The sequence below is a fragment of the Vulpes vulpes genome, chromosome X (genome assembly GCF_048418805.1).
Source record: "Vulpes vulpes isolate BD-2025 chromosome X, VulVul3, whole genome shotgun sequence".
NCBI lineage: Eukaryota > Metazoa > Chordata > Mammalia > Carnivora > Canidae > Vulpes > Vulpes vulpes.
This window is the reverse complement of record NC_132796.1, coordinates 67,706,406-67,731,375: the sequence shown is the minus strand read 5'-3', so window position 1 is coordinate 67,731,375 and position 24,970 is coordinate 67,706,406. Positions and strand designations below refer to the sequence as shown.

Sequence of the window (24,970 nt, the reverse complement as noted above, 5' to 3'; positions counted from 1 at the left end):
GTATATGTTGGCAAATCAAACTCCAATAAAAAAATATACAAAAAAGAAAATAAAATTCACAATAAAGAATAGGGGGGAAAAGGACTGACTCACCACCAAGGCCTCATATCAGATGAAGCAATTACAAGTAAACCAACCACTTAGGAGAGACAAGTTCTCATTAGCCATAAAAGCTTCATCTATGCGTGTCTTTGCATACAAATTTATATATTGTATATACACATAGATATATACATATCTCTTCTTTGGTGTGGTCATGTCATTTCTCCCCAGTTAGATATAAGACAGTAGTTTGGACATATTTTTTTCATTTATTGATTATTTGATTTATTTATCATTGAAGTTAGCTTTTAAAGTACAAGACAGACAGCAGCATTTGTATACGATTAAATAAATCAATTTAAAGCAAGATATTAAGAAGAAAAGAAATAGAGGATAAGCCATGATGCATGATTTTGAAGGTTGTAAGATAAGTGAGATGAGGAGTACAATGTGGGCATCAGTAAGGGTACTGAAAGAAAATGAGGCCTGGCACATAAGGGAATTTACTGAGCCTTTCGGTGTGAGTTTGAATTTGAGGGACTGAAGAGAATAGAAGAAATCTGGAACTAAGAACCAAGGCATGTGATTTGGGTAACAATGGATAAGGAGATTGCTAAGCAGTAATGAAGACTCAAATAATGCTACAAGTATACTTTAGACATAAAAGATTAAAAAAATAGATCAATATTTTAGATTCTTCCACAAAGAAATGAATTACTTTTAGCATTTATTTTGTTTTGTTGTTACTGTGTGATTTTATTTTTAAGAGGAGAGGACTGAGTAGCACTTGTGCTTCAATTGTAACACAACTATCAGTGAGATCTGATTCTAAATACTATATTCCTTATTTTATAAACTTTTACTCAAGAAGCTTTCAAAATAGCTTGAATAATTTATGATTTGATTTTAGTAATCTGCAATAGTTGGGAAATATGTAAATATTTCTTCTCTTACTTTGTACAAGTCCAAAAAAGCAAGGTCAACCAATAAAGGCAATATCAAAACAGTAAAAACCTCACATTTGAGAAAAATAAGATGGATTTTAACATCTAACTGGGTCATTTACAGAAGGATAAAGACAATCACTTAAACATTTTTTTTCCATGGGCATTTGAAAATAATGCCTCAATAAATAGCTATGGACACTTAGAAGAGGAAGCTTAAATATAATAATATTGCATAATTTAATAGGACACATAGCTATAGAGCAATTTCATTTTAAAATAGAAAAATCTAAAATAAGATTTCCACTATCCAGAAACCTCAGAGAATGAGTTGATCTGCATAGCTGTGGGTTTATACATTTTAAATACCACTACTTTTTATCTTAGCGATTTGTATAGAAATGTTTCACAGATATATACTTTGCTGCTTACAAAAAGAGAATCTACAGAAAATACATCATTGCTGATTCACATAATTATCATTAACATCAAATACTGTGCTGTTCTGTGTATCCAGCAAGGTCCTCAGGGCACACTTGAGCTGTGTCTATTTTTCCTTTAAACAGAGCAGAACTACTCTATGCTTAAAGTTCCTTTTCATCTTAAAAATGTTTTAAATACTATTTTATTTATTCTGATGATATAATCATCACATGAAGGAGAATATGATAAGTTGGAAGAAAGTAAAAATCACCCATAATACTGTGATATAGCTATAAGGACTTAATATTATGATGCATTTCATTCTGATTGCTTCAACAACTACATACATATCTTTTACTTAGGTGAGATCAATTGTAGTTAGTTTTGAGTCCTATACTTTTGCTTTGTAAGATGTTATCTGCTTTGATGATTAGTTCCTCTCCTCCAATAGAATCAGCATATTAGCTTTCAGTTTCTATTGCTGTGAGTGGGTCTTAGCATACCTACCACCTTGATATTATTGTGTTGTTTCCTATTAACTGGGGGTGAAAAAAAGCAAGAAAACCAGGATGCCACAGAGTAGGAGGATCCTAGGCTTGTCTCGTCCCATGAACACAGCTAGATAACTATCAAATAATTTCTGGGATATCAAATATCCTAGAAATCAACCTGAAGACTGACAGAATTCCACAACTAAAAGAAAAGAAGAGGCCACATTGAAGAAGGTTTGCAGTCATAACTGGCTTTTCTAACAAAAAGAAGGCAGAGACTTACACAAAATGCCAAGATGGAGGAATTTATCCCAGATGAAAGAAGAACATAAACTCACAGCCAGAGATCTATGTGAAACAGATGTAAGTAACATACCTGATGGAGAATTTAAAGTAATAGTCATAAGGATACTCACTGGGCTTGAGAAAAGAAGAGAAGACATCATTGAGACCCTTATCACAGAGATAAAACAAAAAAGAATCAATCAGAAATGAGAAATACAATAAACAAGATAGAAAACAGATTTGATGTAAGACATAGCAGGCTGGAAGAAGCACAAGAATGAATTATTGATCTAGAAGACAGAATAATGGAAATTAACAAGACTAAACAAAAGAGAAAGGAATTAGGCAACATGAGGACAGACTTAAGGAATTCCATGACTCCACCAAGTGTAAAAAAACCAAACCAAAACAAAAAACTATTCATATTATAGGAATTGCAGAAGAAGAGAGAGAAAGGGGCAGAAAACTTATTTGAAGAACTAATAGTTGAAAACTTGCCTAATCTGGGGAAGGAAACAAACATCTAGATCCAGGAGAACTCACATCAAAACCAACAAAAGCAGGTCAACACCAATATATATTATAATTAAATTTAGAAATACACAAATAAAAAAATCTTAAAAGCAGAAAGAAAAAAGAAGTCCCTAACTTAAAAGAGAAGACCCATAAAGCTAGCTGCAGATACCTCTACAGAAATTTGGCAAGTGAGAGGGAGCAGCATGATTTATTCAAAGTGCTGAGTGGGAAAAATATGCAGTCAAGAACAGTCTATCCAGAAAAGCTATCATTCAGAATGGAAGAAGAGATAAAGAATCTCCCAAACAAAAACTAAAGGCGTTCATGACCACTATACCAGCCCTCCAAGACAGATTAAAGGCTTCTTGGGTGGAAAGGAGAGACCAAAAGTGACAAACATAAGAAAAGATCAGAGAAAATTTCCAGAAACAATGACAAAACAAGTAATAAAATGGTAATAAATACATATTTATCAATAATTACTCTGAATGTAAATGACTAAACTTTTTTTTAAAAGATTTTATTTATTTATTCATAAGAGAAACAGAGAGATAAAGAGAGGCAGAGACACAGGCAGAGGGAGAAGCAGGCTCCATGCAGGGAGCCTGATGTGGGACTCGATCCCAGGACTCCAGGATCATGCCCTGGGCTGAAGGCAGGCACTAAACTGCTGAGCCACCCAGGGATCCTCATGACTAAACTTTCTAATCCAAAAGACATAGGCTGTCAGAATGGGGGGAAAAAAAGACCCATTTCTGTGCTGCCTAGTAGGTAGACTCTTTTTTAACCTAAAGACACCTGTAGATTGAAAATGAGGGGATGGAGAAATATTTATCACAAAAACAAATGTCAAAAGAAGGCTGAAATAGCAATACTTACATCAGACAAACTAGACTTGAAAACAAAGACTATAACAAGAACTGAAGAAAGGCACTATATCATAATAAAGGAGACAATCCAACAAAAAGATCTAACAACTGTACCCATGCACCCAATCTGGGAGCACTCATGTACATAAAACAATAACAAACATAAAGGAACTCATTGATAATAATACAATAATAGTAGGGGACTTTAACACTCCATTTACATCAATGGATAGGTCATCTAAATAGAAAATATACAAGGTGGGGTGCCTGGGTGGTGCAGTGGGTTAAGCATCCAACTCTTGGTTTTGGCTTAGCTTGTGGTGTCAGGGTTGTGAGATCAAGGCCTGCATCAGGCTCTGTGACAAGTGGATTAAGATTCTCTCTTTCTCTGCCCCCCCCCTCACTTGCTTTCTCTTTCTCTCAAATGGATAAATACATCTTTAAAAAAGGGAAAGAAACAAGGAAACAATAGCTTTGAATGACACACTTGACCAGATAGAATTAACAGATATTTTCAGAACATTCCATCTTAAAACAGCAAAATACACATTTTTCAAGTGCACATGGGACATTATCCAGAATAAATCACAAAACAGCCCTCAACAAATACAAAAAGATTGAAATTATACCATGCACCTTTTCTGAATACAGTGCTATAAAACCAGAAGTCAACCACAAGAAAAAATTCAGAAAGTTTTTCTCAAATATATGGAAGTTAAACAATATGCTACTAAACAATAAATAGATCAGGAAACCACAGAAAAATAAACAACATATGGAAAGAAATGAAATTGCAAACACAATGGTCCCAGATTTTTTGGAAGCAACAAAAGTGGTCCCAAGAGGGAAGTATATATGGAGGCTGAGAAAATTAAGGCCATTCCACTTTAAGTTCAGCCTTAGCACAAGTACAGCCATCCCAGGCCCCTGTGAATAAGAGCTGAACTTTACCTTACTTCAGTTACAGGAAGTTAAGTTAAGTTACAGCTTAAGGTCCTAGAAAGCCCCTATTAGAATGAGAACAGAGCCCAAGCCAAGGGCAGGAAGCCCCTATTAGAATGAGAACAGAGCCCAAGCCAAGGGCAGGAAGCCCCTATTAGAATGAGAACAGAGCCCAAGCCAAGGGCAGGAAGCCCCTATTAGAATAAGAACAGAGATCTACGCCCTTTAATGCCCCATATCAAAATGTAAACAGAACTTGAGAAATTCCTCCACCACTTCTGAAGATCCCCTAGACCAGCCTATAAAAACTAAGCTGAAACCCACCTCAGGGTCCAAGTCCCTGCTCCGCTGTGTCGCTGTGTCGGGTATACTTGGACCCAAGCTCCAGCTTGTAAATAAACTCTCGTGTGTTTGCATTGGTGTCAGCTTCTTGGTGGTTTCTCGGATTCGCAATCTTGGGCACAACAGTATATAGCAATACAGGCCTACCTCAAAAAGCAAGAAAAATCTCAAATAAACAACCTAACCTTACACCTAAAGGAGCTAGAAAAAGAAAAACAAATGAAGCCTAAAGACAGCAGGAGGAAGGAAATAATGAAGATCAGAGCAGAAATAAATGATATAGAAATTTTAAAAAAACAATAGAACAGATCAATGAAAGCAGGAGCTATTTCATATAACACAGCTCATTTTACCAAGTCTAATTTTCAAAGAGGTTTTTATAATTAAAGTTCATCCTCCAAACCTCTACATAGTTTCAAAGAAACCAACCAAGTTTACAGTTCTAGAGCCATTTTTTAAGGGTGCTATAGGTTAAAAATTGTATATATACTAATTCACAGTACATACAAATGCCCCTTATATTTGAACCACTGTAACAACTGAGCTATATAACAATGATTTTATAATATCTTAGATTTTTACCTCTTGATTGCCATGTGCAACTTCTATTAACATTAAAGACAGATTCATTTGTGCTCACCAATGGATGGACGTATATAGAGGCAATGCTGAATTTGAAGAACAGCACAAAAGTCTTTTTAAAAAAGCCTAACATTCATTATCCTTCATCTAGATGCCTCAGCACTCAAGAAACTTGAACTGATATTTTCACAATACATAACAATCACTTGATCCATACACACACAAAAAGCAGCTGCTTTATAGGCTTAACCATGTTACATAATGCTGACAGAACATGATAAATACCATAGCCAATTGAAATTTCATAAGCAGTTTTAGCAAGTACAATGTAAGACATACAGCATCATTCAATGCCAAGTATTTTCACAAGCAATGGTGAGAGGTGCTAATAGAGGGCATAATGGGTCCCTCTAAAGAGGAGGGTGGGGGGACTCATTCAGATATAGGTCCTCCCATCCTTTGTTCCTTTGACTATAGCTCTCACTCCATGCTTGTCATTTGAGTAGGCATTTAGTCAAATGCAATTCCCTAGGATTATAGTAGGCATTGTTTTGTTAAAAGCCTGGCAACCAATAGAAAATACTACGTTCTCCTACCCCTCCCTAACAATCTTCCTTTTGAATGACCATCAGTTGTTTCACAAGATAAAACACATTTATATTGTATAAAGTTGTTTACCTGCTAGTTAACCAGGAAATACTATTGAGTTTTATTACTTTAATTACAAAAATCATAAAATAAAATACATATGCAATAAAAAAAGATTATATAACAAATAGCTATTTTCAAATTGCTTTGGGACTGTTTATGGAGTGGTTTGGCCTAAAGCAATTACTAAAACCAGATTTGAATGCTATTATAAGTAGATATAACCTTTCCTTAAACAACCCATATTTATATTATCAATAAAAGCTGTAACTTAAAGCTTGCAGTAATTACTTTGTGGAGAAAGCAGGGCATATTTATTATCTGTGATCCTTTCTTTATCTCTCCCTATTATATCTGGGATAACTGTGTAGTACTTAGGTAATATGACTAAATCTTATTAGTGGAGGGCTTTTCTATTTTAAGCACAAATCTGGCATTTAAAAATCCCAAAGTCAAAATATTAACATAGAAAATGTCAGGAAATTAAGCAAATTAAAAGATACTGTCAATAGCATGAAGCACTGTCAAAGGACTAATAACCCCAGTAAAATAGTATCAGGAATGGGTAATAAATTTTTGAAAAGTAGATAGCAAGGCAAGAGAGACATTTAATGTCAAAGCATAAAAGATATTTAAAGCAAAATAGCTATTATATTAAGCCATCAGTCCTTTTTTATTATTATTTTATCATTTGTATAGTTGACATAGCTGAATACAAATAGCAGTAAAAATCTGAGGTTCTTAAATTACCAGCTTACACCAGTGCTAACCATGAAGCATAACCAATGCTAGCATAAGTAAGATTCATTTCCAGCTTAATGGAAATATTAATGTATTTGTATGTTTCAAAATTAGCTTCTTTAGAAAAATGTAAATGAGAAAAAATTTTAATGATATATAATCCTTTCAAAGCAGGCTTATTTCTTTTTATTTTAAAACTTTATTTTTCCTTCCATGAATGTTAAAGTGGCAGGTAGTTAGTAATATAAATTATTCACGTGAATTCTATTTTAATAGCCAAAAAAGAGTCATAAACATGAGAAAAAAGAACTTTTAATTTTGTTGGTTTAGAAAGAGAAAGATTTATACCATAACAAAATATTAGTTCGCTTGTTCTTCTGACACAGAATCTTGACACAGAATCTTGACATTATTAAAGGAGTTAGAAGAGTAGAACACTTTGGAGTACATATTGAATTTCTCACTTTAATAATGAAGATGTAGTTCTGTGGAATCTAAAATTAATTTAAAACTAGTGAAAAGAAGTAATATTCTACTATCTGTTTTGTTCTTTCCTATTTAAATTTAACAAGTAGTAGCAGCTTTCAGGAGGACAGCATACACAAAAGATTAAAATTAGATGCCAAAGTTAAATAAGTCAAGTTTGCCTTCTATTATTTGAATGGGGTTTAACTAGTTCAATAACCTGGGTTTTTTTTTGGGGGGGGGGGGGATTATCGTGCTTGCTTTGGCAGCACATATACTAACATTGTAATGATATAGAGATTAGCATGGCCCCTGCACAAGGATGACACACAAATTCATAAAAATTATTTTCTTCTCAAAACTCTGTAGAATAAACTTTAAAAGCCATGACCATTTCATAAATTGTGTGATATTCAGGTTGAAAACAAATAAGATGACAAGTAGATGCGAGACGAAAATGAAAGAATCACATAAAGGAAATGTTTTGGAGGGAGTGGGGTAAACAAGGCTACTCTTAGCAAATTCCTTTCACTCCCTGCCCTAAAATACAAGTCAAATGAAAGCCTTCCATGTGAAGCAATGCGGTCCTATGACCAAAGTATCATGAAAAATGTACCAGTGGCTTGTTTTCATTTTAGCTGCATTTTTGACAATTTATGGCCTGTAGAGACATTCCCTGTATCACATACTCAAGTAACAAATGTACTGTGTGTCATCTCTAAAGTCACGTTACTGGGATTGTATTCAAATAGCCTTTGCTTTGGGAGGTTTTCCTAATAGGAAAAATTGATTTGTAATTATTCATTTATACTCTCCTGCCCACTCCCAATTATTCCTACAAGCTGCACAATCAACTGATTTGAAATAAGTGAACAAAGAAACAATGTGCTTTAGAAAACATGACTGAAGCATTCACATCATTTAGAAGAGAAAAATCCCAGGAATAAAAGAGCTTGGGTCTACCTTAAAGCAGGAACTTCCTTGCAGAGAGAAATGGGAAGAAGCACATAATGCTACTGCAGCTGCAATATTTCTGAAGTAGGACACTCAGAAAACGGCACAAGCTATTCATGTTTTTAGAAACATTATGTTTAATTCCTCTGCAAAAGATTTAGCAGCTTAGTGGAAAGAAGCAGCACATGGAGGAAAAAAAAAACATGAAAGAAGAGTTAGCTTTGCAAGGAAATTTGCTTAAATTAATATTAGAAAGAAAATATTTCAGAAATGGTTCCCTCTAATAATCACATACCCTAAGTCTAAAATAAAAGGTCATAGCTAATTGGTACAAAAGTAGGTTTGGACACACAGGAAATCAAATTCTGCGAAGAATACTACCCAACCACTATCCTTTTTATCTTCAACTAGGACATGTTCCACATGTTATAGAACCCAGAACAAAAGCCAAAAGAAGCCATACTTCAAAATTGAGCTTCTTTTCCAATTTTTTAAGAAAACTTTGCCATATTTAATGTTCATAGCCAAATCAACTAGGAGAACAAAACTGGTCAAGAATGGAAATTAAGTAGTAGTTTAAAAAGTCATGCTTAATGCATAATAAAAATGCTTTCTTCACATGAGTTGATTAAAAATCATGATTGATAGGGGTGCCTGGGTGGCTCAGTTGGTTAAGTGCCTGCCTTTGGGTCAGGTCATGATCTCAGGATCCTGGAATCAAGTATTCCCCACCCCCCATCATGTCAGGCTTCCTGCCCTGTGTGGAGTCTGCTTCTCCCTCTGCTCCTCCCTCCCACTCATGCTCTCTCTCTCAAATAAATAAAATCTTTTAAAAAAAATCATGATTGATTAAAGATGATACTCTCCAAGGGCCATGCTTTGGTTTGGAAAAATAGATAAGTGTACACACTGCAGAGTCTCACTTTTACTGGAGTTGGCCTCCAAGTTTAAAAAAAAAAAAGTGAATTAACAAATTAACAGAGTTGCATGTTTTCAAAACATTAGAGAAAAATTAACATCTCAGTTAGTTTATAACACAAGTGTTTTTAAAAAATATTTTGTTCTACATGTCTTAATAATAAAAGATTTCTCCTTAAAGTAGAAATTCATTATGACATATTACAGTAAAATCTAATATACTATTTGAATGAATTTGGAGAGACAATTTTTTTTTAAAGTACTAACCCTACTAAACTACCCTACTTATTGAAAATCCCAGACTTTTTCCTTTTCATTGAACATGTTTATACCTGTCAAGCTGTAATCAACTCCCCATTGTGGTCTGAGGAACTTTTATGAAAAGGTATTTTCCCCATTTTCACAGTGAACATGTTCTGAGGGCAAAAATCAAATCATGTAGTCATTTCACAAATGTCTATATTAATTGATGAAATAATTTAAGTATACAAAAAGTTCATTGCTTAATACTTTTTTTTACTCACTACCAGAAGTACTTATAAATTCCAGCAATTATGACATCATAATCCTCAAAAGTCTGGGAACCAAGAGTCCATCCAGGAACTTTTTCTCTGTCCCTTTGAAATATCCTTCATTGATCTCTCCCTGATACCATGACCTGAACAATTTTACATAAAGTAAGAATTTATTAATTATTGTCAGTCTTGTTTTCCTAAAAGAGACAGAATGCTGAGACTAAAGTAACAGACTTCAAACAATGCTGACACAATTATATTTCCTCATTTTTTTCCATGAAGTTTTGCTTCCCCACAACTAATATGTGGAATATAAGATTGGGACAATGATGGTGGGAAACAATGTTTTAAGAGAGATAAAAAGGTAAAACACAATTCTGACACAGCAGAAGGGATGTGAGGAAAGTGGCATACAAAGGGCCTGGGACCACAAAGCATGCTAAGTAGGAAAAAAGTTAAGAAACTGGAAGCATGAGGATAATCTATAATGCATAGGATTTGTGTGGACAGCATTCAACTTGACCATAATTCTTTTTCAGTGCTTTGCATCTTCCTCTGCCAGGAAGTTCAAAATGAATCATGCAAAGTGATCAGTACTATTTGTGGTGACTGAAAAAAATATTCAAATGGTAAGATGTGATGTTTTTCTTCCCACTTGACTTTTCTAATCTAATTCTACCTGAATTCATCATTGAAAATATCCTCTAATAATTTCCCAGAAACTCGTTATGTTGTAACTTTATTTCTAAATTTAATTTCTGTATTGAACCATTATCCCAGTCACTATGGATGGTCATCCTCTTGGTGCCTTCATATTGTGGGTTTTTAGGACTATTAACTATACTTGTTTTAATGTTCTCTATAAGAACATGAGAGTTCATTTAATTTTGGATCATAAAATGAAAACTCTGTATTACAAAAATTCTTTTAAAAGAACCTTTTCTTTTCAATTTAGGCATATTTGATGACAATTATCTGTTGATGACAATAAAATCCACAATTTGTATAAAACATAATCATCTTTTATTACCTTTGCTGCTTAAAATAGCATTGATATAGACAACTGAAATGATGTCACAAATATGGCTAAAATAAACATTAGATTGTTCACAAAGTCTTACTGCTTATCCTTCTCAATACAAACTTCCCTTCATAGGTTAGCTCCAAATATTTAAAAATAATCAGTTCATTAGGAAACAAGATAGATATGTACACTTTTGATTTATAGTGATATATCTACTAAAATATAATAGCTACTATAACTTTCAATAAAGATGAAGTCCATACACAATAGTATAAACTTTCCAAACAATATGGAAATCATATCCTTCTTTTTGTGTTCTTCCATTTCTCTGCATCTGGACATACATTGACTTTCTAAAATCACTGCAGATTTGTGAATAATGTATGAAATTAAAAAAAAAAAACAACCTGTTCTTTGCCCACAGAGTATTGTATTGCTTGCTATATACTACATCTATGCAAGATGAACAATAGAACAGACCAATAACCCTAAGAAATCTCAAGCTAAAACCTTTCCAAGTGGAAAGGGAAAATATAACCCAAGATTCTGGAAGTCCCTCAAATAGTTCAAATCCTTTGAATACTCATACATACTAGATAAAAACCTTAAACTTCAGAAGATCTGTTCTCCTAAGTAAATCTGTGAGAAGGCTGGAAAAGCAATTAATTAGTTACACTTATTCTAAAGAGATTCACTAACTCCTGGCTACTTCCCCTGTCTTATAGAGCATATTTACAAAGATGAGAAGATCTGTGAAACTTAAACAAAAGGCTCTGTTTTGTTTTTTTGTTTTTTTGTTTTTTGTATTTTCTCTAGTAGTATTTAGGAATTTTGCCCTTCAAGCATTAGGAGTAGAACAAATTGCAATTTGGGTTGAAAATGACAAAAAGGTGGCAGTCAAATGCAAGCACAATGAATGTAAGAATAAGAGTAATGACATATAGTTATATTTTGTTTTTTACATTAAACTCAGATTTTTTTCTTTACTTGTCAAGCCTAAACATTACTAGTAGAAAGGTTATGTGAAAGTAACATGCATAGGACATTTCAGTTTTCCCATAAAATAGACTGAGTGTTAATGGAATTCCATTTACAGTGATGTAGAATGAAATTTTTATTTCTTTCATCTCCTAAATTTTTTTAAAGATTTTTCAAAATTTATTTATTCATGAGAGACACACAGCGAGAGGCAGAGACACAGGCAGAGGGAGAAGCAGGCTCCATGCAGGGAGCCAGATGTAGGACTCAATCCCAGGACCGGGACACACCCTGAGCCAAAGGCAGATACTCAACAGCTGAGCCACCCAGGCATCCCTCATCTCCTAAATTTCAAACTTGATAGCTTCAGGTACAATATATTGAAAAGGATTTAATATAGATTCAATTTTTTGATAATTGTGAAGTTTTTAACAACCAGTTATCAAGCGCATGTAATATACTGAGTTATGTGCTAGGTGCTAAACATAAATCATAATCTTTTAATAGTGAAATTCAGTTGTAAGCTTTTTAGTATTTTAACACTTTGTATCATCTATATCTTTAAAAGGGTTGACATTGAGCATAACCTTACAAGGTTTCCTGGAATAGGGGAAAATACCATATTAGGTTCAAGGTCTTATACCTTGTGTTTTGGCATATGCAAAAAATACTTATGAATAATAGAAAAACTTGAATCTCAAGAGTACTATGGATCTTAAGATACCCACTGCCCTTTTCCTTTCTCCTTTTACCTTCTACTCTTCTCATTTTAATGGACACAAGGAAATGAACTACCAGGAGTAAGGTTCAAATTGTAATACACAAGAAAGGTGTGTCCAAAGGTTTCATGAAAATTAAAAGATAGGTATAGGGAGTACGTTCATTTCCAGGTGAGTCTAGCTGCCTTTGGCCACTGAGGCATCAGATGGAATTTGGCTGAACATTTTACAAATTCTTATCCCTGTTTAGGAAAATACACAATAATATATTCCTGAGTCCATATGAGAGAAATAAGCCCATAATCACAACCACCAATTAAAACAACTATTCCCTTTTCATTTTGAAAGCAATTAGTTTTTCAGAAATTTTAAGGTTCTTATTACAGTCTGATGAATACCTTGTCAGTTAATGTGGTTCATATTAGAGTGGTCTCATGCACCTGACATATAGGGTCTCAACCATTTTTGCCTGAATTGAGGGTTTGTAAATAAGCAGGTAGTTATGTGAGCTTAACTACCAACATTAGCATGTCCATAAGTTTTTGACATGGAATTGAAACTACCAAGAAAAATTTACTGCTGCATAATAATTGCTTGTCCTAACTTATCCCACATTGCAATATCTAAAGGAAGCCTGCTAAATTCATATTCTCATTTAAAAATCAACTGAAATTGACCTTATCTCCTACTGGCCAGCAGAGATCACCAATAAAGAAATGTGCAGCAGAGCTGATTATATGGTGTAGGAGAAAAGACAAGCAAAAGTGATTGAAATTTCTATAGAGAACATCATCAATGCTTGCTTAGAACAATTTTGCATATAAATTGAGCATAAATGGTCTGTGCTCAATTGTTCTCTAGTTGTCAAAGAATAATCAAAGATAGACCACAGTGTAATCTTCTGTTTCCAGCTTTCCTAATGCAAACCTAGATCTTATTAATCAATACATGTGTATGTCCATGCCCAAAGCAAAATTTAATTTCCATAAATAAAAAAAAAAACAAAATCCAAATTATGTAACTAATATAGGTATATACTTCATCATAAAATTCACATTTGGTGATGAAAAAAGAAGATACTAAATTAAATAATCTTAAAAATTAATAGTATTTTAGAACTCAATGCAACCTGGCTTCCATGCCTTTCTCACCCCAACTCCCTAAACACATTCCTAAAACTATTTTTACTAAAGTCATCAATGAATTCTTAATAGTTAAACCCAATGGATCCTTTCCAATCCTTATTTTATTGGTTCTCTTGGCTACATCTGATGCTATTTGGCACTTTCTCTTTGAAATGTTAATACCGAAGGCAGACATTCAACTGCTGAGTCACCCAGAGACACCTAACTCTGGGAAATGAACAAGGGGTAGTGGAAGGGGTGGTGGGCAGGGGATTGAGGTGACTGGGTGATGGGCACTGAGGGGGGCACTTGGCGGGATGAGCATTGGGTGTTATGCTATATGTTGGCAAATTGAACTCCAATAAAAAAAAAATTTTAAAAAGGAAAAAAAAAGAAAAGTTAATACCACGATAGCTTTTTTTCTCCTCGCTCCTTCATAATCAACTTCTTCATGTTCTTTTTCATGTGCTCCAGCTTCCAAGCTAGTCCCATAAACTGGTGGTTTTCAAATTTTGTGGCACATTAAAATCACCTGAATAACTTAAAACATACTATTGCCCAGGCTCTGACTCCATGGATTTGGATTTAATTGGTTGAGAGAGGAACCGGATGTGGCTATTTCTTAGAAATCTCTCAAAGTGATTCTAGTGTGTAGTCAGGGCTGAGAACCAGTACCACAAATGTTTGTTTTCTCCAGGGTTCTCTCTTTTGTTCCCTGCTCTATTTGTTTTTCCCAGATTATCTTTCCCATTCTTGTATTTTTAGCTGTGACCTGAACATTGATCAATTCTCTAAGATTCCTAGTGTTTACCTTGTAGCCAAGAGGTAACCAAACTAACACACCTGAGAACACTAAGTGGCTTGCCTAAGGATTATTTGATTTGCTACTTCCTCACCACCTATTTTCCTCATCTCAGGAAAATCACACATATAGACGCCTGGGTGGCTCAGCAGCTTAGCACCTGCCTTTAACCCAGGGCATGATCCTGGAGTCCAGGGATTGAGTCCCACATCGGGCTCCCAGCATGGAGCCTGCTTCTCCCTCTGCCTATGTCACTGTGTGTGTCTCTCATAAATAAATAAAACTTTTAAAGAAAAAGAAAATCACACATATACTATGACTCTTGACTTTCACCACTCGCAAACCAGTTAATTCTAAAGGTGACAAAGATTTCCTCTTTTTTTTTTTTAAGATTTTTTTTCTACTTCTTTATTCATGAGAGACACAAAGGAAGAGGCAGAGACATAGCCAGAGGGAAAAGCAGGCTTCCTGGGACTCAATCCCCGGACCCTGGGATCACACCCTGAACCGAGGGCAGATGCTCAAACACTGAGCCACCCAGGCATCCCAGTGACAAAGATTTTCTGAAGATAGTCTCATCCTTTTTGTCCCCTTCCCATGTCTCCCCCAGCTTCTACCCATTTAACTCAAGAATAACTTTCTTCAAACCCCGATCTATCCTTTCTTTCTATGATGCCACAATTGTCTTTCATTTTAACTTATGAGACTATTCTCTCTGCATTAGATGACTATGAATCACATATCACACAATAAATGAGAAAGTACTTTAACTTTGTAAAGCACTAGGCATGCTAAAGTATTTTAACTACATCACATAGTATATTATATGCTCAATAAATACAACTGAATTAGGAGGGGAGAAGGCCACATATTTGTAAGTGATACTAGACATATTAATTTATGAATGGCAATTCCATTCAAGATCCTTGTAAGTGTCTAGAGTTTTGTGTCAGAATCTCTAGAAGAAACACAACTTGTCTTTTCACTCTGCTTTTCTTTCCTGCAAGCCTCAACATTTAAGGTACACAAGATATTCTTCATTTTTTAAAACCTTGCTCTTGACCTCCACTGTTTTACTGAAACTGCTTGGGGAAAGGTCAACTGTCACCTGCTAGTTGATGAAACCCAGTGGTCTATTTTCAGCCATCATTTTACTTGACTTCCTGCAGAATACAACCCTCCTAACTTTCTCCATTCTGAAATTCTCCCTCCCCTGAGTTTTCCAGGGGTCATTTTTTGCTGATTCTCTTCTTCCCTTTCTAACCATTTTTTTCCCTCAGTATCCTTCTTGTTAATTCTTCTATTTTCCTTTTAAATACTGTAATTCCCATATACTCTATTCTTCGCCTATTTACCTTTCACTGGACATATTCTTCCTGAGTAATCCCAAGGTTTCTATAACCCTATAGATGCAGATGCCCTCAAAACTGTTCTTTCCAGCCTCAGCCCCTCTTGATTATGTGTCTGTGTGTGTATGTGTAGTTATGTAATCTTTTACTTAAAAACCTCTGCTGACTCTTTGTTGCAATAAACTTTCCATCATTGCCACTGTACCCTTTCCTATTTCTAATGTATATATTTTCCATTTCCTTTATCTGAAATGTTTATCCCTTCTATTCTCCTCCAAGTAAACTACTATTCATCCATCAAAATATAATTCAAATGCCACTTTTATTATGAGAAATTTCTTAAATTCTCTAGGCAGCTAGTTGCTCTTTCAGCATTTTCTACATACATATATCATAGCATTTATATTGTATATACATTTGCCTTCCCCAGGAGGCTGTGAATACTTGAAGCCAACGCCCATACTTTATCCATTTTTCTACTCCAGGGCCCTAGCACGGTTGCCTGGCCCCTAGTATTTGATTAATAAGTGTCATTTGGATGAATGCCACATTTTTGTTTATTTGCTTGCATTATGTCATATTTTTACTAAATTTCAAATGCACATTAGAATATAATTACTCTACTACAGACAAAGTGAGGTTTAGTTGGCTAGTCCAAGAATCTAACACTTACAAAATAGAAGACTGCGGATCCCCATGGGAAAGAATTCATTCTAAGGGAGAAAGAAGTAAGCAGCTTAGATGAATGACCACCTTGACCTAGTAATAATAACAAACAAACAAACAAACAAACAAACACAAAACTCCAACAGAACTTGGTCATCAAAAGATGAGGATGATACTGAGTGCAACATGGGATCTGTTACAGGGTTGTCTTTGGGCCTTGCAATATGGGACCAAATCCGAGAGAGATTAAGAGGGCTGTAATTTAAAACTGAAAGCTGTTTTTCTAAAAATGTAAGACTTTGAGGCATAAGTATTGCTGTTTGGTATACCGGTGAAGTGCCACACTAAAGGAAGAAAGAGATGTTTCCTCCCACTTTGCCACTGACCACTGTTAAACTCTGGCATCATGAAAGCATGAGAGTGCCTATTGCTATAGCAAACAGCAGGCATGGAAATGCATGGTATTATGGGTGGAGGTAGAACAGTGATAAGTGACTGTGTTTGGGAAACGCCCACTGAGAACTTCCAGAAATGTTTCGGAGATCCTTATAGGCATTTGAGGTCCTGAATGTGTATGTGGAGACAACAGCCAGGAAAACTTGGCTTTCGTTATTTACAGGAGGTAGAGAGAGGCCTAGGAGAATGTGGGTTTGCAGTTTTGTTGTAAAGGTATTTCCCTTAATACTTAGTGGGGTTTTTTACCCTCTGTTCCCCCCCCCCCATTGTTTCTTATCCTTATCTGTTCTCAAATGGTAAATTAGAGCTTCTCATTTATATTGTTATCTTGCTGATCCATAAAACTATGATTGTGTGTCCCCTGAGTTTCTTTTTTTTTTTTTTCAAGTTTATTTTTTCTTGGTTTCCCTGTGTAGTTCTAAAAGCAAATTACATTTATTCTGTTTCCTGGTTTCATTTCTTCATAATGCTTCTCTTGTGTATTTTTATTTTTTTAATGGTTGGAACTATATACCAAAATCTAGTAATAGCCAAAATACCTAAGTTAGATATCCATTGCTAAGAAGACTTTATATTTACTTGTAGTTGGCAAAGAATGAGGTTAAGTTGGTTGAGAGAGGAGAAACAAGTGCTAAGTATCCATAGCTATTCAGTAATGAAACATATATGGTACTGTGTATTTATATTTTAAGTGTGGTTTTGACTTCTGCAAAGTTTTTTTTACATGTGTTTCTTTTTCTTCCAAAGCTTACCTTTGATTTTATAATGACAAAGTCAGGAATAGTTATGGGTAATTCTTTCCAAAGTAGATTGTAAACATATGGAACATATTACCTTGAGTGCTAAGAAAGGCTGTAACAAACAGGGTCCAGAAAGATTCAGCAAAATTCATAGGTGATAGATCCATACTAGGTTATTAAGGAAAAGTGAGATGGTCTTTTCACTCACCAGACTCCTAGAAAGCATAGTCCACATTCTAGGGACGTATAGCTGAGAGATGAAGGGGTAGGGAAAGTTACTCGAACTCCTGTGCTGCACGAGCACATGTTTCCCATCTCATTATAGCACAGATAAGATCACATTGCAATTTTATCACATGGCTTACATTCATGTTTTCCCAAAAAGTATGTGAGCTCCTTTTTTTAAGATTTTATTTATTTATTCATGACCTTTTTTTAAGATTTTATTTATTTATTCATGAGACACACACACACACACACACAGAGAGAGAGAGAGAGAGAGAGAGAGAGGCAGAGACATAGGCAGAGGGAGAAGCAGGCTTCATGCAGGGAGCCCAATGTGGGACTCAATCCCAGGACTCCAGGATCATGCCCTGAGTTGAAGGCAGATGCTTAACCAGGTGTCCCAATATGTGAGCTCCTTAAGGCAGGTGCCCTGATTGGTGGCACATCCTCAGTACCTAAGCCAGTACATGATACTCAGGAAGCATTGAATAAAACTGTTCAATTGTTGAATGAATACTATCAATCTCTGCAGCCTCACAATCTACTCACTGCTTAGTTCCTGCTTTTTGGCTCCCAGTTCCATCGAAATATTGAAAAGATGCTCTTAAAATGCTGATAGAAAATTCACAAATGGCAAATCATCGATGTTTATCCATTTTGATTCTACCATAGCATATGTCATTGTTGAAAATGCTCATCTTTTCTACCTTCTTAATACTTCCCTCTTCTTTTGCTTCTAGAATAATGTTTTGATTCTCCTCCCACCTGCCCAACTACTCTTTGTCTATCTTCTTTGCTAGTTTTAGCCCCTAAGTGAAGGCATTTTCAAAGTTCTGTTTTAAGATCTCTTTTATCTGGATAATCACTCTAATAATCCCTTCCATTTCCACACTATAACCAGAAATCTCACAAACTCTACCATCTTGTGATGAAACTGACACCTATACTTCCAAGAAACTTCTGGAAAGCTTGACTTCAATGCTCTGTTGCCACTTTCAGTTTTATTCTCCCAAAACTCACTTTATCTTTCATCACCACTCCTTTTCCTGATCTTAATAGTTTTTACTCATAACCCAACTGTCTTTCTAGCTACTCAAACTCAGAATCCTATGATTATCTTTGACTCCTGACTTCCCCTCCTCCTCTTCTTCTAAATTATCTCCTTTCACTAAAATTTGATGGTAGAACCCTAATTCATCACTCATACTCCTGTAGATTAAATGTCTTAATAATATATAACTTTGATCATGTTCCTCTACTGTCTAAGAACTTTCAATATTTCCCCATTGCCTGATGAATTATATGCTAACACCTTAGTATCTTATTCAAGCACTCTATGATGTGGCATCAATTTATTTAAAAAAAAATTATTTAAATTCAATTTAGTTAACATATAATGTATTATTAGTTTCAGGGGTAGAATTTGGTGATTCATCAGTTGCATATAACACCCACTGCTAATCAATCTACTTTTCCAGAATTATCTCCATACTTCTACACTTTATACAGCCTACTTTCTTACTAGGTGGACTATTTGTCATGCTCCCAAAATGCTTTGCACTTTCTTACTTTTGTATTTTTCTAATGACATTTCATTTGGCCACTATCCCTACCTGCAATTCCAACTGCTGAAATCCATACTCATCCTTAAAAACCTTTTCTGCCATGTCTTTTTCCGATATATCCAATAAAACATATTTCCTTCCTCTTAGCTCACAATGTATATTATTAAAAGCTCTTGTATAGTATCTATTATTTTCTGCTTTATTCTGCAATCTTTCTGTAATATTTATCTTTCCCACAAGACATAAGGGTCTTATAACTAAGAAAATCATAATTATTTCTGCATTCTTCCCTCATGTGTAGCATAGTATCTTCCACAGAACAGATGTACAATAAATTAATGAATGTTAAGGGGCTCATTTCCTAATCTCTGAGTTTGGTATTAGCAAAGTTTATAATCTGGGTTGATATTCAGCCAGTATGTATTAGTACCACCATAGGGACTACTTATTGCCTCTGTTCATTCTGACTGGTTGAAGACTATGCTATACTAGTTATCAGTATTTTTTTCAATAGCACTCCTTACATAATAGACTCCTTTGAAATGTCTTTTGGGGCCCTTACTTCAAACAACACTCTCAGTATTTGGAATATAGGCAGTATTTGGGAGCTCTGAGTTTCCTAATTTGGTAGATCCTGAGGAGGGGACATAGACTCAGTGTGAAAGTTATATAATTTAGGCAACTAATCATACCATTTACTAACAGTTTGATTTTCTAATGAAGAATATAAATCATCTCATTTTATTTAAATATGGAAATAAAAACACTGCAATTAAAAGCACAATTGTAGAGCTCTGTATTTTACATACCATAATTTCCACCTGTAAGCAGTAAGAATGGAGATGGCAAGCAGAGCAGTACATCTTCAATGTTTGTGGCTGACTCTGATTTCAGATTTTTTGGCTATTTGCTCTTATTTTACTTTGCTTGATAAAACTAGCCTTCTTTCTTTATTCATTTATTTTAAAGATATTTATTAATTAATGAGAGACAGGGAGGCAGAGACATAGGCAGAGGGAGAAGCAGGCTCCTCACAGAGAGCCCAATGTGAGATTTGATCCCAGAACCCCAGGATCATGCCCTAAGCTAAAGACAGACGCTTAACTGCTGAGACACCCAGGCATCCCCAAAATAGCCTTCTTTATAATTTGATTTTTCTGCTTCTATTGCATCATGTTAAAGTAGAGGTTATTGGAAAGTAGTAAGGATGCTAGTGTTGATCAGGGAGAATATAACAATATAAAGTCAATGGGGCATTGAAAAAGAACCAAAAAAGTACCTAAGAAAGTGAATCAAAAGGAGGCCAGCAGGAAAATATCTAGTTAGAAGAGTTAGAAAAACAAGGAGAAAATCTGGGAAAATTCCCAGTTCTGTTGCTTCCAGAAAGAGGTAAGCAAATAGGGCAGTTTTTGGCAGACTTGTCAACTCTATGCCTGCCTCCGCCTCTCCCTCACTTGAACTCTGATGCTCAAGATGCTTTACCAATAGTTGCTACCATCTGCTTCTAGTTTCTTTTTACCTCTGGACACTTGCATTGGCTGCTGTCACTTGGAATGACTGCCAGAACAACATGGGTTGATATTTTTGACCCTGTGTGTTCATGGACGCACTCCAGCTACAAACCAATGGAAGTTTCAATTTAGATTACTTGGAATCAATACTATAAAATTATGCAGTTTGTAAATCTATTCTTGGTGTTTCACAATTGATACTATATTCCCTTAAGTACCAAGCTCACAGAAACACCATGAGATGATCTCTCTCTTTCTCAGTACAATCTTTCTAGAGTCAGTATGAGATGTGAGCCTAATCAGACAGGGGCCTTAGCAAATGTATTCTAAAAATAAACAGCCTAGAAAGATGATGGCAGTTCTTTTATGGCACAGAAAAATATGCTTTTACTTAACAGCTGCTTAACAGAGAACTGAATTGATAGAGAAATTATTTCAGTTTGCTTTTCACTGTTAATACTCTAATAGTTCAAGAAAGAACAGTGAAGGTTTCTATTCTCTTAGGAGTTGAAAGGGGTCTCTGATAGCATGGTAAAACATTCTTATTTTACAGATAAAGACTGAGGGTAGATGAAATGGCTGCTGTATAGTTACAGATTAGTAATGCTCCTAATATTCTGCTACACAGCAATGCAATATGAATACACAAATAGTTTGCTTTTCTTTCCTCCAGTCTTGTACTCTTTTTGTAGGTCATCTCTAATGTCTTCATATCCATCAAAATTCACCCAAATGTAAAAAAGATGAAGATAACTTATATTGTCCTCTGCCATGAATTTTGTCATTGCCAAAAACCTTCCTGGACAACTGTACTGGGCTCCATTTCTTTCACTGGTTTGTTGGAGTACAATGGTTTAAAGAGCTAACCACTTTCTATTCAGCTGATTATATATTAGTTTCCAGTCCAAATACAAAATATGTGTTGAATTGTAGACAAATCTCCTTAATCTGAGTAGAATTTACATATTTACTACTAACTTTACTTTTTTCATTTACTTCTCCATATAGCTCCATAGCCATGAAGAGGACTTTTAAAATCAATACCTAATTTCTTCCTCTTCACGTAAGATATAAACTAAAAATATCGAAATTTCCTTATAGGAGGTGGATAGCTCAGCTACCCAGATTATTCTGAGAGGAAACATTATTTACCACAGCCACAGGGTACAAACAGAGAACCTTTTTTTTTTTTTAATTTACTCAGGAGAGACAGAGAAAGAGAGAGAGAGAGAGAGAGAGAGAGAGAGAGAGAGAGAGAGAGGCAGACACACAGGCAGAGGGAGAAACAGGCTCCATGCAGGGAGCTGGACGTGGGACTGGATCCCGGGTCTCCAGGATCGGATCATGCCCTGGACTGAAGGTGGCGCTAAACCGCTGAGCCACCGGGGCTGCCCAAACAGACAACTTTCTAATAAATATGACTGTGCCTCTCCTCTCTTTATTAACATGGAGAATGGAGAATGGATTGTACTACAAAGCCAAAATGACCTCTCGAAAGAAGCATTATTTCAGTTTCCTTACCTGTAAATAGCTAATGTGACATCCCTAGGGCCAATTACTTTTAACGCTTTATTAACATTTATGGCTTTAAACCATGTTCCACCCAAATTACATGTGCATAAAACAATTAAAATATTTAATATTAAACACAGCAGGAGTCCTTATTTCTGAATTTTTTTGGCAACGCCTAGAGTTATTTGAAGATACCTTTACCAAATTGAAAATTGCGATCACATAGACATAGATGCCTGTTGAGACTTAACACATGAACTAAAATCGACTATTAAAAAAAAATTCATGGAGAATGGAATGTTTTTTGGGGGTGTTATTTGTCTATTAACATTCACATTTTATAATACCATGTAAGGTGGAACGAGTTTTACCTGAATTCCTTGGAATCCGCTTTCTGCGGTCTCGGAACGCTGCACCTGATTGTAGGGCTTCTAGAAGATTATCCATCACACCAGTCTCATCACCCTCTGGAGGGAGCGAGAAATCAGAATTAATCTTAGAGCAATTAAAGTTAAACTATAGAAAAATAAAGGTAAAAACTTCTGTCAGATTTACATAATATCCCTAAATTAAAAACATATATCTGTTTAAACATAATGAACCCTGTCAGTTTCTGGTACCACAGGCTACTTTGCTTATTATGCAGTATTAAGCAAAATTCATGCCAATCCCACTGTTCTATTTAAGGACCTTGTCTTTTGTATTACTGATGACATGCTCAGTATACAAATAAACAGTATCTGATGGACTACTGCTGCTTTCCAGTTAAGATTCTTATAAGATATTCCTAAACAAGAAACCAATGACCTAGCTTAATGCAATCAATGTGCAGGGCGTGATTTGAGGAAGTATAGTTACACAAGGTTAAATACTGATTGTATTAATATCTTCAGCATTCAACCATCAACTGCGATGATCTGAAAAGACACTATTTGCAAAAACAAATTTGCATTCAATTCCTACCGAATCCATATCCTTTACCCATTTCAAAATGCTGACATTATAGAAGGAGCAGGTGACATCATTTGAAAGGCCACATTTTACATTTGAGAGACATTAGCCAGAGTCTCATCATCCCTTTTGGAATGCTGTTGTGTTTCTAATTTTTCCTATGGGAAAGAACTATTAAGATTCCATGAGCAGAGTATTCAAAAGATGTACATAGAAATTCCTAATGCAAATGCATTTAAAACATTTTACCCTACTCTTATTTTTTACAATTCTGGCCATCAAAAACACTTTCAAGATTTGTTAGAACATTTGTTTCAAGGTATTTACTGCCAGAAACCCTACTACACTGTGGGTAATCCACAGCAAACTGAGAATGAGAACCATCTTCTCATCTGGCCTAGCTGATGATAAAATAGGACCCTAACTAAGTAGTTAATTTGAGTCGTAGCTAAATGTGTGGGTCTTGGGTAGAAGACATTTGCAGGCAGAGTGGTTAAGAGAAGAAGAAGGCAGGAGGGAAGGAGAAGAAACTTTCTGATGCTGTTCTAAAGTTAAATTTAAATCCTACTTTGCTTAAAGAACAACTAGGGGGTATCAAATCACACACAAGAAAAATATTCTCCTACAGGGCAAGAACAAGCTAAAACCTCTTTTGATTATGCCCTTTATTTGACTTGAGATTTCTTCAATGTTACATCAATCATTTTTTCTTTTAAAATGAATTCTCCGGAGAAGGACAAACATTATATGGTCTCATTCATTTGAGGAATATAAAAAATAGTGAAAGGGTTTAAAGGGGAAAGGAGAGAAAATGAGTGGGAAATATCAGAGAGGGTGACAGAACATGAAAGACACCTAACTCTGGGAAACGAACAAGGGGTAGTGGAAAGGGAGGTTGGGGTGACTGGGTGATGGGCCCTGAGGGGTACACTTTGAAGAACCCCCGCCCCCCCTTGTGAGTAGGACCAGCCTTAATCCAGAGGCAGCCCATCCCTGCACCTCCCTGGAATTTAAGCAACAAAAAATATTCTGGTTGTCCAAGATAAGAAAACCATTCCCCCCCCCCACGCCCTGACTGAAATGTCCCTGAACAGGTTCATGTTGAGAAATCAATAACCTGGATGCTATGCTACTCCCCCGGTTTCTTTGCCTTTAAGCGGTCTTTTTGCCTTTAAAAGATGCCTGTAACTGCTAATCGGGGCTCTCTTCCTCCTCGGAGGTGGAGAGCCCGTTTGCGCAAACGTCCAATAAACCCTCTTGCTAATTGCATCTGCCTGTCTGGGGTCTGAGTCTCTGGGGCGTCCACCGGGACACGTTGGCACCCGTGAGCCAGGGTCCAACATTTGGGGGCTCGTCCGGGATCCAAGACGCCCCAGGCTCAATCCTAAGACCGGTAGGAGGTAAGACCAAGCTCGCTAAATGTCATATCTGTCTCATCCGTTTGTCTGACTGGCCGGGTCTGTATTGTGCCGGGTCTGTATTGTGCCTGCAGGACGCTGTATTCTGTATTTGGACCAGCGGGGGAGGCAGACGTGCCCTGAGACCCCTGGTCCCCCTCCAGAGTCGGACTCCGGAGTGGTCTGGAAGAGGAACGGAGCCCTGGCACTCCCTCCTCTTCGGGGACGGTCGTTGTTCGCGACCGCTCCCATCTGAATCTGCCGCGCCAGTCCT

The 24,970-nt window shown here is 35.9% G+C and overlaps 1 protein-coding gene and 1 non-coding gene across 7 annotated transcripts in view; one reads left to right on the top strand and one right to left on the bottom strand.

Moving 5' to 3' along the window:
- The window catches only part of DIAPH2 (diaphanous related formin 2), a 1,085,411-nt gene that overhangs the window by 148,681 nt on the left and 911,760 nt on the right, over window positions 1-24,970 (bottom strand). For all 6 annotated transcript variants that reach the window (XM_072744409.1, XM_072744404.1, XM_072744407.1 and 3 more), the window contains one exon: window positions 22,720-22,815. In XM_072744409.1, coding sequence (XP_072600510.1) covers window positions 22,720-22,815 — 96 coding nt within the window. The remainder of the gene's footprint in view (window positions 1-22,719; window positions 22,816-24,970) is intronic.
- LOC112911666 (U6 spliceosomal RNA) lies at window positions 7,544-7,647 on the top strand. The gene has a single exon (XR_003233409.1). It is a non-coding gene; the product is annotated as a U6 spliceosomal RNA (small nuclear RNA).